General features: G+C 42.8%; 2 protein-coding genes across 4 annotated transcripts in view; both read right to left on the reverse strand.

The window, feature by feature from the left end:
- LOC147116410 (neuritin-like) overlaps positions 1–5,231 on the reverse strand; it is a 67,501-nt gene extending 62,270 nt beyond the window's left edge. Inside the window, exon 1 of the mRNA XM_085991298.1 lies at positions 4,765–5,231. Within this exon, the coding sequence (XP_085847424.1) occupies positions 4,765–4,819 (55 nt within the window). The 5' untranslated portion in view covers positions 4,820–5,231. The remainder of the gene's footprint in view (positions 1–4,764) is intronic.
- Positions 5,232–12,696: 7,465 nt separating this feature from the next.
- edc4 (enhancer of mRNA decapping 4) overlaps positions 12,697–14,420 on the reverse strand; it is an 84,167-nt gene continuing 82,443 nt past the window's right edge. For all 3 annotated transcript variants that reach the window (XM_085991300.1, XM_085991299.1, XM_085991301.1), the window contains one exon: positions 12,697–13,948. In XM_085991300.1, coding sequence (XP_085847426.1) covers positions 13,759–13,948 — 190 coding nt within the window. In that variant the 3' untranslated portion in view covers positions 12,697–13,758. The remainder of the gene's footprint in view (positions 13,949–14,420) is intronic.

Below are 14,420 nucleotides of genomic sequence, written 5' to 3' on the forward strand. Positions count from 1 at the left end.
GTTTAACATCTCATCCGAAATATTGCACTTCCAACAATGCAGCACCCTCTCAGTGTGGTACTGATGTCTCTGGACTGGGACTTGAACCCATGGCCTTCTAACTCAGAGGCAAGAGTGCTATTACTGAGCCAAGGCTGCCATTTAACAATGCATAAACTTCTTTTCTTTTTTAGCCAAATGATATGCATTAATATCAAAAGCAAAATACTGCGGATGCTGGAAATCTGAAATAACAACAGAAAATGCTGGAAATACTCAGCAGGTCAGGCAACATTTGTAGCGAGAAATGGCTTGGCATGTTCCAATAGCAAAATAGGGGCTACATTGAGGACCATGAAAGCTGCCCACCTGGCCCAGGATATCCACCCGGATAACAACTCTGGATCCCCACCGTTAACCAGCTTGATCACCTCTCAGCGTTAGGAGGTTTTTGCGGTGGGGGGGGGGTAAACGGATGTTTTGCACATTATGTGTGACAACAAGTTACAGTGAGAGATAACAGCAACAAACAACTTGCATTCATATAGTGCCTTTAAGGTCCCAAGGTGCTTCACAGAGGTATAAGAAACAGATGCCGAGCCAAAGGAAGAGATATTAGGTGTAGTAACCAAAATCCAGTACAAGAGGTGGATTTTAAGGAGAGTCTTAAAGGAAGAGAGAGGTGCAGAGACAGAGGGGTTTATGGAGAGGATTCCTGAACATGGGGCATTAGTGGCTGAAACCATGTACACCAATTGTAGAGCGAAGAGGCCAGTCAGAGGAACCAAGAGTTTGGGGTGGGAGTTGTATGGCTGGATGAAGTTATAGAGACAGGGAGGGGTGAGGCCATGAAGGGATTTAAACACAAGGACGAGAATTTTAAGCTTGCGGCTTTAGGGGACCAACACTCAATAACATTGCAAGGACAGATGGTGGTGGATGAGTGTGGTCAGGTATAGAATAGGATAAACGCAACAGAGTTTCAAGTGGGCTGAAATGTACAGAAGGTGGAGGATGGAGACCCACCAGGAGACCATTGAAGTAACGGCGTCTGCTGGATGTGACAAAGGCAATAATGAGAGTTTCAGCAGCAAATGGGGTAGGGACAGAGGCAGTTGATGTTATGAAGTGGAAGTAGCTGGTCTTTGTGATAGAGAGGATATGGGGTCAGAAATATAGCTCAGGGTCAGACAGGACACTGAGGTTGCAAACAGTCCAGTTCAGCCTGAGAAGGTGGCTGGGGTCAGTGGTGAAGGTACAAGGTTTCTGGTGAGGACTGAAAACAATGGCCAGTCCTCCCAATGTTTAGCTGGAGTAATTTATGGCTCAACCAAGACTAGATGTTAGATAAGCAACCTGGCAACACTGAGGCATAGAGGGGTCAAGACAGGTGGAGGCAAGGTTGAACAAATATGTGGAAGTTGACCCCATGTCTGCATATGATGTCACCAAGGGGCAGCTTCCAGATAAGGAAGAGAGCGCCAAGGATGCTGAGTTACTCACTCTGCAGAGGATGGTGCATTTAGCAAAGAAAACATCCACCAGCCCATTAATGAAGATGAGAAATAGGCTGGGACCAAGAACACTGCCCTGAGGGACCCCTGTGTATGTGTTGCAATAAGCAGACATGCCCCAATATTTGCCTCCTGTAATTCACTGTAGATTCACTTGAACTGCATAAAAACTCAAACTAACAGATTAGTATGAGGGTGTGATAGGACCAATTTTACAGCTAGTAATTGTGATGAAATATTCCATTCATCACTGCCTGTGGTCGGTTTCAGTGTCATTTCCCTTCCCCCAGTCCTCATTGTATTGTTTATTGGAATGTGCTGGAATGTGCTGTGTGTGTAGGGCTCCGCCCATACCTGGCCCCTTTTGTAAGCTAGCTCAGTCTGGCCTCAGTCTCCAGAAGGAAGATACCTCTCTCTCTTACGTGTTACTTTCTAAGTTAATAAAAGCCTTGTTTTGTTTCGCTAACATCGAGTCTCGGAATTATTGAGGCACATCAGTAATATTGCTGAGTTATGAAATGGAGGTGAATGCATGATCAATAGGCAGTTTTGAGAAGAATGGGAAATCCAATGCCTGAGAATTAATTGACCGCCATACAGCCACCAAATCCAGTTCCCAGAAATGCTATTGTAGCACTAACACCATTCTTGAAAACAGTGCTGAGGAGTCTGGCATTTTATTGATTCTCAGGTTTACTGCACAGTTGAAGTCTTTTCTTATAATTGTATTAGGCCCCAAGGATGGAACAAGGATGAAACGCACTTTTACATGAATTCAGGAGAGTCAATATTCTTTTATGTTCACTATGATGATGTACTCAAATTTATATTAAATGACAACAGCCTTTGAAACCTGTCATTGAAGCATGTTAGAATGAGAATCCTCTTCCTATTTGAAAATTGAGCTGCCATCTATTCTATCCTTCAATGTCCTCGAAAACATTAATCTTTCACAAAACGTTTTCTGTGGTCATCTTATTTCTCTCAACCACTTTCTACTCTCAGCTTGTATTTAGACCATTTCCCACAATGAAACTCTTATGACAAGTCCTTTCCTCTCAAGCAGACCCTTGAAGACTCCCCAACACAGCACAGTTCACAGGAAAAAATCTCTCTGCAACTTTGAACTGCTCCTTAATTTCCAGTCAATAATTTAAAATTCCGCAAATGGTGTCAGTCTCCATTCAATCATTTTCCCATTAAGATAATTATTTAGTACTTTGTGGTGGTGATATATATAAATAAATAAATAAACAGAGCATATAGTCAGAGATGGGGGAATTAAAACACAATTGGTACAAAAGCAGGGGAAAAAATGATATACACAAGTAAATTTCCCAGACACTGGTCATGATCAGTTGATGAATATAAATTTGCTTAATATACAAGATGACAATGGAGTTGGGGGACTTAAGAATGTTGCTCCACAAAGCCACCTAGTGGCCAGAGCCTGCAATACATCACAACTGTTGACATAGCAAAATTGAATTGGAAATATTGATATACCAAATTACAATGTAAATATTGACAGAAAAGTGTGATCAACATCATAACAGGAAATAAGGTTTGTAGACTGGAAGTTTGCCATGCACGATTTTTTAATAACATATACATAACTACACATTTTAACTAGAATTTCACATGCTTCTGTCAAATTAAGTTATTTCAGTGAAGATGATAATACATTAACGCTCCAAGAAGGGATCCTTAGTGGCCGGGCAGTAGGACATATCACTGTCAGAGTGATGGTCTCAGTCATTGCTATCTTCAAATGCCAGTTTTAATGTTGAAATTTCTCACCTGTGGTATTCAGGCCAGTGGCTAAAGGAGGAAGGTACCTGCAGCCCAGCAATTGGGTACAGACTAGAGGCAAAAGTTCCTTGATGTGGAAAGGTCTGGGTGCACTCCCACCAAATTCACCATCAGGGAAATCTCTGGGAATTGCAAATTCTGGTGCTGCTGAAACCACATAGGTTAGTATGCTCCAATTCAGACACTTGCAAAGTACTAAGTACCGAGTCCTCAGTAAATGGAGCCACCCTGCTACGGACGTCACTGCAAGTCCATTCTAGAGTTTAGTCCGGTCAAAGTTTCAATGCATGAGTTCAGCACCATGGAGTGATCCCTAGGTTTGCCCATTAGTCAAAAGTGATTGAGTTAACACCAACAACATGTATTGTATTTATATAACGCCTTTAACGTAGTAAAACGTCCTAAAGGCGCTTCACATGAGAATTATAAGACAAAAAAACTGACACGGAGCCACATAAGGAGAAATATGGGCAGATGACCAAAAACTTGGTCAAAGAGGTAGGTTTTAAGGAGCGTCTAAACGGAGGAAAGAGAGGTAAAGTGGCGGAGAGGTTTAGGGAGGGAATTCCAGATCTAAGGGCTAGAACAATATGTGCTAACCATTAGATCAATACCACGTACAACAGACTACACGGCAGTACCAGCTCCATAGGTACTTGTAGATCAAGCCAGTTGTTTGGCGAGACAGTTACATTTTATTTGCAAATGTGTGATCCACACAACAAATGGACCAGCCTCTGGTCTGGCGCCTTCAGCTCACTTCCTTGCAGATTTACTGCTCTCTGTGCCTTTATGTTTTTACTGTGCTTAGTTGGAAAAGGGCGGCTAACGCGTTAAAGTTTCAAATTTCAGCATACCCTCTATGTAAAGAGTAACAAGTAAAAGCTTTTGTTTCACACCCTGTGGTCCTGGCCGGGGAAAGAGAATAAATTGTTATTTGCGTTGTGACAAGACACGTTTCAGAACTGCCAGCTTTTTATAAGGAAGTTAGTCTTAAGTTCCGTGGGGGTTTGATCCACAAGGGTTTAACCTTTACAACCGCTTCAAAAGAGCTTTGCTAAACCATTGATGAATTTGTATAAATAGAGGGCGCTTCCGCCGCAGAACAAACCTGACCAGGAATCGGTCCTACAGGCATAGGAACCCTGACACCATCTAAAGAAGTGGCTGCCGGCTCCCCGTTAAGTTTCTCACATGGTAACCAACACCAATACTGCAAGCAAATCTGCTCATCGGCATCCTTGACCTGACCTATTGCAGGTCGCTGGATTCAGCCCTCAAACCACATTATCACCAGCCTTACCTTTCTCTCCAACAATACTCTTCCAACAACAATTCGGTTCATTTCAATTCTTAATACTTTTTCTACCGGGGCCCTGGAAAGTTGCAGTCAGGATTTGGTAACTTATTTCACACAATTACGCCTTCAAAGTGAACTCCGGAGATCTCCTTGACTTACCCAGCTGAAGAAACAGTGTTAGCAAAAAATACACAGATCCCAGACGGTAACCCATTGTCGGAACAGCAGCCGATTTATCTTTTTGGAGCTAACTTGCTGGAAACCAAATGCCACGTTCACAAAAAAAGACCCACAGCAAGCGGCGAGGAGCTGGGATTGAGGAGGCGGGATCATCCCAGAGCTACGCCTCCGAACAGCAGGCTCCCACTTAACTCTCCTGGGGAAAGGACCTTTCGCGCGTCCTGTCGTTCTGCTGGCGGATTAAAATCTCATTTCCGAATGATTCAGGCTAAAACATTGTGAAATCCGCCCTGTTAAGGGATTGAATGTGGCTCGGCAGGGTCATGGTTTAAGCTCGGGTCTGAATGTGCAATTTTCCGGAGCTGACGCGAGTGCTGAGAGGCAGCGGTGGGCCAGCGATTGCGGGGCTTGTGCCGTGACAGGCAGTCAATCCCCCGGCGCAATGCTGGCAGCAGACCCCTGAGCCTCGGGTGCCCTGTTTGGAGGGGGCGATCGCTCGCGTTTTACCGCCGCAGAAATCGGGCCAGAACCGCCGCGGAGATCGCCAAGCAGCTGATCCGCCTGGCGAAGGTCGAGTGAGGGGGCTGAGCCGGGCTGGGCCCACCGCTCCCCTCCATACCCCCAAACGGAGGGGGAATTCAGGCACTCATTTGGGAATGTGATGTTCGATCAAGAATTGGCTCTCAAAAGCCGTTTAAAGGTGTTTGCAAACTGATTTGATTATTCACGTCATTTTCGATCAAAATTTCCAAACCTTTACACCTCTTTATATGTTTAAAATCCCAATCCTTGCTGGGCTGTGGTTCTGTGGACGATGGCAGGTCTGCAGTTACTCTGTCCGGTAGCTATTCATTGTGAGAGTCTCAGGTGGACACACCTCATGCTGCAGTGAAATTCCAAAGCGCCAGGGCAAAATTATATTTGAAGAGCGTGTTTCCTTGCTCACATGATGCATCATCGTTGGCAATAAGGCAAAAGTATTAGTTTGCAAAACTTTCAACACCAAAAACAAGCAGTAAGTCTTGCATACCGCTGTCCACAAGGATACGGATACTGGTAAATATGGGGACGGGGGAAGCTCCTTCCGTTCTGTACTTTTCTCTCACCTTTACTGACTGTGTGTCACTTGTATTCAGTGTCCCTCTGTCGATCTCGCCGATCCGGGGACAGATACTCATCCTACTATTTATGTAGCTTTCTGTCTTAAACAATGTGTTGTTAGCCCAGAAAAAATACTCTTGTTCTATGAAAAACGTTTCTTAGAAAGGGGGGGGGGGGGGGGGAGGGAGGGCCCTATAGGATACTAGCTGGGGAGCCCCGCGTTGCGAGGGCAATTTTGGGGCGCTTGGTCTCCCTGCCCCTGTGTGTCCCCCCTCTCCCTGTCATGTCCTCTCCCTGTCCTATCCCTCCCTCCCCTCCCTGGCCCACTCCCCTCTGTCCCTCTCTCCGGCCCCTCCCCCTGCCTAGCGCCTGAGGTCCGGTGCCGTTGCGATAGCGGGAATGCTGAGCGGCGGCGCATGCGCGGTCAGTGCAGGCGGCGCGAGGCGGCCGTTAGCGAGCGGGAAACTTCGGGCGGCCCGCCCGCGCTATGGCCCCGACACCGTGAAACCTGAGAGGGGGAAGTAGAGAGAGACAGGGAAGAGGAGAAGGAGAGAGAGAGGGAAGAGGAGAAGGAGAGAGAGGGAAGAGGAGAAGGAGAGAGAGAGAGAGAGAGAGAGAGAGAGAGGGAAGAAAGAGAGAGAGAGAATTTTTTTGAGCTTCAGGCCCCGAGTCCCCCCTGCGCGAGGGTGAGGAGGAGGGGGGGGGGGGGGTTGCTAAACACAATATAAAACTCAAATAAATTGTTAATTAATTCCCTAACACATAATTCAAATATTTACCTTACTTCCCTAACACACTGAAAGTGTGGGGAAAAAATCGTGAAAAATCAAGATGGCGGCCACTCACCTCGGTTCAGAAGGATAAGGCCCGCCCACACACGCACCGATTGGTCGACCGGTCAGGTCACCGAAGCGTAGGATTGGTCAATCGTCGAGTCACTCGACACTCAACTGTAGGAAGGAACCCGCCGTCCGATTGGTCGACCTCGACGTCACACGGTCACTAATGAGATGCTAATGAGCGGAAGGCTGAACATTTTTCGGATACCGCGGGCGCGGTTTTTGTCCGGCCGAAACGTAAATACGCCTATGACCGGTCCGGAATCGCAAGCTTTCTTTTGAGGCGACGCGCGCGTCGGTACGCTCTGTAACTTTCAAACGTATAGAGAACAGACAGACAGAAGAGCCGCTTTATATATATAGATGAATCTCAGTTTGGGGGGGGCTCGCAAAAAAAAGCTTATGACCTTCGCACTAGATGAAGGACAAAAATGGGTTGAATTACACAGGGTTGTCCGTTTATGAAAAGAAAACTATTACAGGCTAAATGTTTTGGGTCTAGAACTTAACTCCAATAACAGGTCTCCCAAGAAGCCTCAACCTGTCTTCTTTACAGATGCTAACCAACTTGCAGAATGTTCTCAGTATTGTCTGTTAATTCCACACCAGGAGGAATTTGGTGAGCAGTGGTTGGGTTTTTACGATTGCCGTTTGAAATATTGTTTTTCCCAATTGAAGAGGGTTGATGTTCTGTATATGGACTTTCAAAAAGCATTCAACAAAGAACCACGTAATAGACTGGTTAGCAAATTTAAAGCCCATGGGATTAAAGGGACAGTGGCAGCGTTGATATGAAATTGGCTGAATGACAGAAAGCTGAGAGTAGTGGTGAATGGTTGATTTTCAGAGTGGAGGGAAATATACAATATACTCCTTGGACTTGGGGAAAACAGGGCATCATTTCAAAGTTTGCAGATGATACAGAACTCAGAAATGTAAACAATGAGGGTAGTAACAGACTTCAGGAGGACACAGACAGACTTGAGAAATGGGCAGACAGATGAAATTTAACGTAGAGAAGTGTGAAGTGATGCGCTTTGGTAGGAAGAATGAGGAGAGGCAATATAAACTAAAGGGTACAATTTTAAAGGGGGTGCAGGAACAGAGACCTGGGGGGGTGGGGGGTGTATGTACACAAATCTTGTGGAGAGACTGGAGATGCTGGGATTGGTCTCCTTAGAGAAGAGCAGATTAAGAGATTTGATAGAGGTGTTCAAAATCAGGAACGGTTTTGATAGAGCAAATAAGGGGAAGCTTTCCGGTGGCAGATGGGTCGGTAACCAGAGAAGGCGACCGAGGAAAAAAAAAATTTACGCAGCGAGTTGTGATCTGTAATGCACTGCCTGAAAGCAAATTCAGTAGTAACTTTCAAAAGGGAATTGGATAAATACTTGAAGGGAAAAAAAATTTATATACAGAGTATGGGGAAAGAGCAGGGGAGTGGGACTATTTGGATAGCTCTTTCAAAGAGTCAGCACAGGCCCGATGGGCCGAATGGTAGTCTTCTGCACCATCATTCTATGATTCTAATTGCTGTGCAACAACAAATAACTGAGCAAGTATTGTGCAACCTTCATTAAAGGGTAATTCTTACTTTAAACAAATGAGTTGTGTTGTTATACATCAAAATTCACTTAATTTATCATGGGAATCACAGCATCACAGACTGTTACTATAATGAAGGCAGCCACCTCAGACAGACTGACTGCTACAAACCATTTGCCATCATATATCCACTAATTATGAACAATACTGGATAGTAATCCAACTAACGCCTTCAGATGAACATAAACCACTCAAGCTTTGCTCCATTACTTTACCATGTCATCCAAACTATTCAATTGGATTTTATTGCTTTGTAATTCAACAAAAGCCACCCACAACCATCCACGTATCATAGAAATTTTAGCACAGGAGGCCATTCAGCTCATAGTGCCTGTGCTTGCTTCATACTGCAGCTATCGACCCTAATCTCAGTTATTCGTACTCTTCAATATATCTTTTCCAAGTAATTCCCTCAAAGGCAATGATTGACTTGGCTTCCACCTCTGGTAATGCATTTCATATTCTAACAACCCTCTCCATGGAAAACAAATTCTAATCTTCTATTTATGCTTCCAGTACAAATCCTAAATGTATGCCTCCTTGTTACTGATTCACCAGCCAGTGGAAATAATCTTTCACTACTTGCATGGTCAACCCTTTTACTTCTGCCATTAGTTCTCTGCAAGTCTATTTCACTTGATCCATTATAGAGCGGTCACCTTAATGCAGGTGTTGCTATACTTTTGGCAGCATGCTTAAAACAGTCTCTTACCCCATTCATAATCATACATCAATACAAGGCTGTCACTAAATACCCTGGAAACACTTTGAATAGAGCGGAGTTTCATATCATTTTCACATGTATATGAATAGACATTCGATGGAATCTGGAACAGTACCCATGGATTGGAGGGTAGCTAATGTTACCCCACTATTCAAAAAAGGTGGTAGAGAAAACGAGGAATTACAGACCGGTAAGCCTGACATCGGTAGTGGGGAAAATGCTAGAGTCCATTATAAAAGATGTAATAGCAGAGCACTTGGAAAACAGTGACAGGATCAGGCAAAGTTAACATGGATTTACAAAAGGTAAATCATGCTTGACTAATCTACTGGAATTTTTTGAGGATGTAACTGGTAAAATAGATAAGGGAGAACCAGTGGAAGTGGTGTATTTGGACTTTCAGAAAGCTTTTGATAAGGTCCTGCAGAAGAGATTAGCGTGTAAAGTTAAGGCACATGGGATTGGGGGCAAGGTATTGACTTGGATAGAGAACTGGTTGGCAGACAGAAAGCAGAGTTGGAATAAACGGGTCTTTTTCCAAGTGGAAGGCAGTGACTAGTGGGGTACCGCAGGGATCAGTCCTTGGACCCCAGCTATTCACAATATATATTAATGATCTAGACAAGGGAACTAGATGTAATATCTCCAAATTTGCAAACAACACAAAGCTGGGTGGGCGTGTGTGCTGTGAGAATGCCGAGAAACTCCAGGATGATTTGGACAGGTTGGGTGACTGGGCAGAAGCATGGCAGATGCAATATAACGTGGATAAATGTGAGGTTATCCACTTTGGTGGCAAAAACAGGAAGGCAGATTATTATCTGAATGGCAATAGATTGGGAGACAGGGAAGTGCAACGAGACCTGGGTGTCCTTGTGCACCAGTCGCTGAAGGTAAGCATGCAGGTGCAGCAGGCAGTTAAGGCGGCAAATGGTATATTGGCCTTCATTGCGAGAGGATTCGAGTACAGGAGCAAGGATGTCTTGCTGCAGTTGTACAGGACCTTGGTGAGACCACATCTTGAGTATTGTGTGCAGTTTTGGTCGCCTTATCTGAGGAAGGATGTTCTTGCCATGGAAGGAGTTCAGCGAAGATTCACCAGGCTAATACCTGGGATGGCAGGAATGACATATGAGGAGAGATTGGGTCGATTGAGCTTGTACTCGCTGGAGTTTAGAAGAGAGGGGAGCTCATTGAAACTTATAAAATTCTGACAGGACTGGACAGACTAGATGCAGGAAGGATGTTCCCGATGGTCGGGGAGTCCAGAACCAGGGGTCACAGTCTAAGGATAAGGGGTAGGCCATTTAGGACAGAAATGAGGAGGAATTTCTTCACCCAGAGAGTGGTGAACCTGTGGAATTCTCAAGCAGTAGAGGCCAATTCATTATATTCAAGAAGGAGTTGGATATATTTCTTAAGGCTAAAGGGATCAAGGGGTATGGGGAGAAAGCAGGGACCGGGTACTGAATTTGGATGATCAGCCATGATCGCATTTAATGGCGGAGCAGGCGCGAGGGGCCGAATGGCCTACTCCTGCTCCTATCTTCTATGTTTCTAACTCTACATATTGCTGTACTTTTTTTGTTGCTAAATGTTTCTTAGCAGTCAGACCAGTTTCAAACAACACACTATGGTGCAGAATTAAAGCTGGGGTATCCTGTCTGATTGAATTTCACAAACTCTTTTGTTTGCAAAATAGACTGAAATATTGCTATGATTCATTAGCTAAGTCTCAATAGGACTTTGAAGCACTTGCATTAATATTCATTTAAAGAGGTCCCATTGAGAAAATAGTCAGATGAACTACAAAAAATAGGTAGGTAACCTAACAGCATGCCAGACGTTTGATGCCATGGTCACACAGCAGCATTAAATTACCTATTCTACTCCCATTTTATCTGCAACAGATGTGCTAAAAAATAGCATGGGCCTTAAAAGCACTTACAAGTGCAAACTCAATTTCTATTGTAAATTATAGCAGTCCTTTTAATATATTCCATTACATACACAAGAGCAGATATTCCCAACTCTATGGGCATTAAGTTCATGCAGGATCACCAGTCAGACATAAAAACTAATATGGGGGTGAAGTGTGTTTGGAGCAAGCATCTGTACTCCAGCATTCTTTATACTGGCCAATCTGCTACAGAACACCATCTGGCATTTGTTCCCAAATGGCATCCATGCTATAATTTCTTTTGATCACACCAGCAACATATGTAAATGAGGGAAATGTAATACTGCAGCAAATCTCTCCAGACAGCTCTTGGCCTCTTTTTGATCATTTCTGCATTATCTTCCTAGGAAGAACGAAATCATGTTGTATTGTTTTGCAATGACTCACGCCATATCTTTTCCTTCCCCCTACAATCTGCAGGCTTTTAAACCTCAAGCTTCGAGTCATCTATCCGCTATTTCACCACATCTTTCCTACCCTCCAACTTTGGCAGCGTCTTACACCGAGCCAAGTCCTCGTCTAGATTTTGTAAAAATGAAAGAAAACCTTCACTTTTGGGGATGTTTGGACATAGAACGGATGCTGGAGTACAGTTGGAGCCCACTGTACTATTTGTATCACCCTCTGTGATGCTGATGTTGGGGTGGATGCCAGTTTATGTTTATATTATTGAATACTACTTGTTTGTAGTTTAGTCTTAAACGAAGAAATTATTCAAAAAATCCTTTACTACTTTGAGGTTAGTGGATTTTATCATCTCCTGAAATTTGTAGGGAAAATTCACAGGATACTGGCATATCAAATTGGGATAGACAGAAAACGTTCAATACCAGGAAACTTTTTTTATCCGGCACAGACGGGACCGACGTGGTGCCGGTTCATCAAAAATTTCGGATAACCAAAAGCTATAGTAAAAGATACGGAGCTGAGAGCTCCGTATAAAGCAACAAACCCTGTGCTTCAGAACAATGGCCACAAGTTGCAAGCGTCTCTGTAGCTTAGCAACAGCTGCAGCCACACCCTTGCACAGCAACAAATGGAGGAAGGCAAGTAATAAAAGTTACCTGAACCTACTCCTGAATTTTGCCGGTTAATCGAGATTTCCGGTTATTTAGGTGCCGGTAAATCGAAAGTTTCCTAAATACAGGACTCACTGGGTCCTTTTAGACCAGCTCCCTAATCTCAGCAATTTACAACAATTCTGCTGCATTTAGCTGTAAAACACAGGTTTTTGGCAGAGTGGAGAATTAACACCAGCACATTAACAGTAGATTCATTGGCAATAATCAAACTAATGAACCTTGCAGCAGGTTAACCATCTTCAGACTTTACTGCCAGAAAGTATCAACGATTTAGCAAGATACCTTCATGGAGCTCATATTGCAGCAACTGAAGACAGACATGTGTCATATTTTGTTTGGCAGCTGTAATTTCACAGGGTATTATCCATTGTGCTGATTTAAAAGGTTCAGGTTAGAAATTGTGGATTGCATTATTTAAGTTATTTACACTCCTGGGAACTGAACAGTGGACTATTCAGGACACTGACGGGTTTGCAGGTAATACAACACTGTACAAAAGGCCAAGTCAACCTAAGCAATATCTTTGAACAAACTGCTTAAATAACCATTATGCCAAGTTTTCATACCACCCTTTTACAGTTAATATATTATATCCACAAGTTTTGTTTGAAATATTGCATTTATTTTAAACATTACAGGTCTAAAATTGTGATTACAGAAGTTTTCCCAAAGTTAACATTTTTTTGAACCATCATAAAAACACAACAAAAAAAGTTACAAAAGTGTCATATACAAGACAGTAGTTTACCCTGACAATTGGATTGGTAAAACAAATCTGGAAACATTCTGCAATGTTAAAAATAAGTGTAAATCAGTGCTAATGATTTAAGGATAAACCAATCCAGATAATTTCCAAAAAGTCTTTTTATTGAACATTTTTGAAACATTATCCAAAACAGGGAGTTTCCATATTCAAGATAAAAAGGAAACAAATGTAAAATTACAACAAAATCGTAAATGCTGAAAAACATTATGCAATAAACACAAACTTAGGAGAATCAAACTTGCCCGTTTTGATTTTTTTTTCTTTTTTTTTTAAAACTAACATGATGGAAACAAACTTCGCTCTGGTGAAATTTCAAGAATTAACAGTCTAACACTAATGTGAAGTATTCTGAAAATATATTTTTGGATGCTCATTCAACTTCAGACAGTTGTATTCAGCTCTACAACTTTGAGGTCAGAATTTCAAAATGAGATGCTGTTTAGTGCCTTAAGGAATTCAACAGGGACAGGGAGAACAAAAGCCTGTTCTTCAATTGAGATTATTTGTGTTTGATGCATTTACGCTAGCATGCAGATCTCAATTTTTTGCAGTCTGTGATGGTTATTTAGCCTCAGCTGCTTCACAAATGTAGCCATTGGGGGGATTTTTTTTACATATATAGGTCACTTTTAACCTGAGCAACATACAAGTAGATACTCATACAAAATGGACTAACCAGATTAGATGAAAATTGAAAAAGAACATGTGAAGCAGCTTATACATCAGGTTACTAGTCTAACCTGTGGCTCCAAACATATTTTCTTACCACAGATGAGGGAGACACAATCCCTAGAGTGTTTTTTAATGTAAGATTAATTAGTAACATACAGCTAAGAATTGTATAATTATAACAATCTTTACAGATCGCGGAAGTACCATCAGCCATAGAGTATGGCTTAACTCAGAGGAGTCACCAGTCCTTGAAGCATCATCATAAGTCTCCGAGCTCTTTTGCTCACGTTATTGTGAGGTTCTGCCTGGTTGAATTGGTACAGTTTCTGTCTGACTTGATTTAATACAGAGCCCATGTGATCCCTAGCAACTGGGTCTGTGTGATCTAGATTCATGACTGCATCCTCCAGGTAACTGAAATGAAGGTCGAGGTTGGTTACTGTATATTTCACACACAACACAAACAATTATATCTTTTCATAATATTTTTCATAAACAGAAAATGCTGGAAAAAACAAAGTCAGCAAATGAGAGAAATATAGAAAGAACTTTTTCACATCCTCAGGATGTCCAAAAAGTGCTTCACAGCCAATGAATTTACTTTTGAAGTGTAGTCACTTATGTAGGAAAACAGGGCAATTAATTTGCACACAGCAAGGTCCCACAAACAGTGAATGAATGGATAGCCAGACAATCTGTTTTTGGTGGTGCTGATTGAGAAGAAAGTTGGGCTGGACACCAGGAAAGCTCTTTGCTCTTCTTTAAATGGTGCATTAGGAATTTTTATGTCCATCTGAATAGACTTAGTTTAATATCTGATCCGAAAGATGGCACCTTTGACAATGCAGCACTACACTGGAGTGCCAGTGCAGATTATGTAATAAAG

The sequence above is a fragment of the Somniosus microcephalus genome, chromosome 6, assembly GCF_052327205.1.
Source record: "Somniosus microcephalus isolate GS21.2 chromosome 6, FLI_Smic_1.0, whole genome shotgun sequence".
NCBI classification, from domain to species: domain Eukaryota; kingdom Metazoa; phylum Chordata; class Chondrichthyes; order Squaliformes; family Somniosidae; genus Somniosus; species Somniosus microcephalus.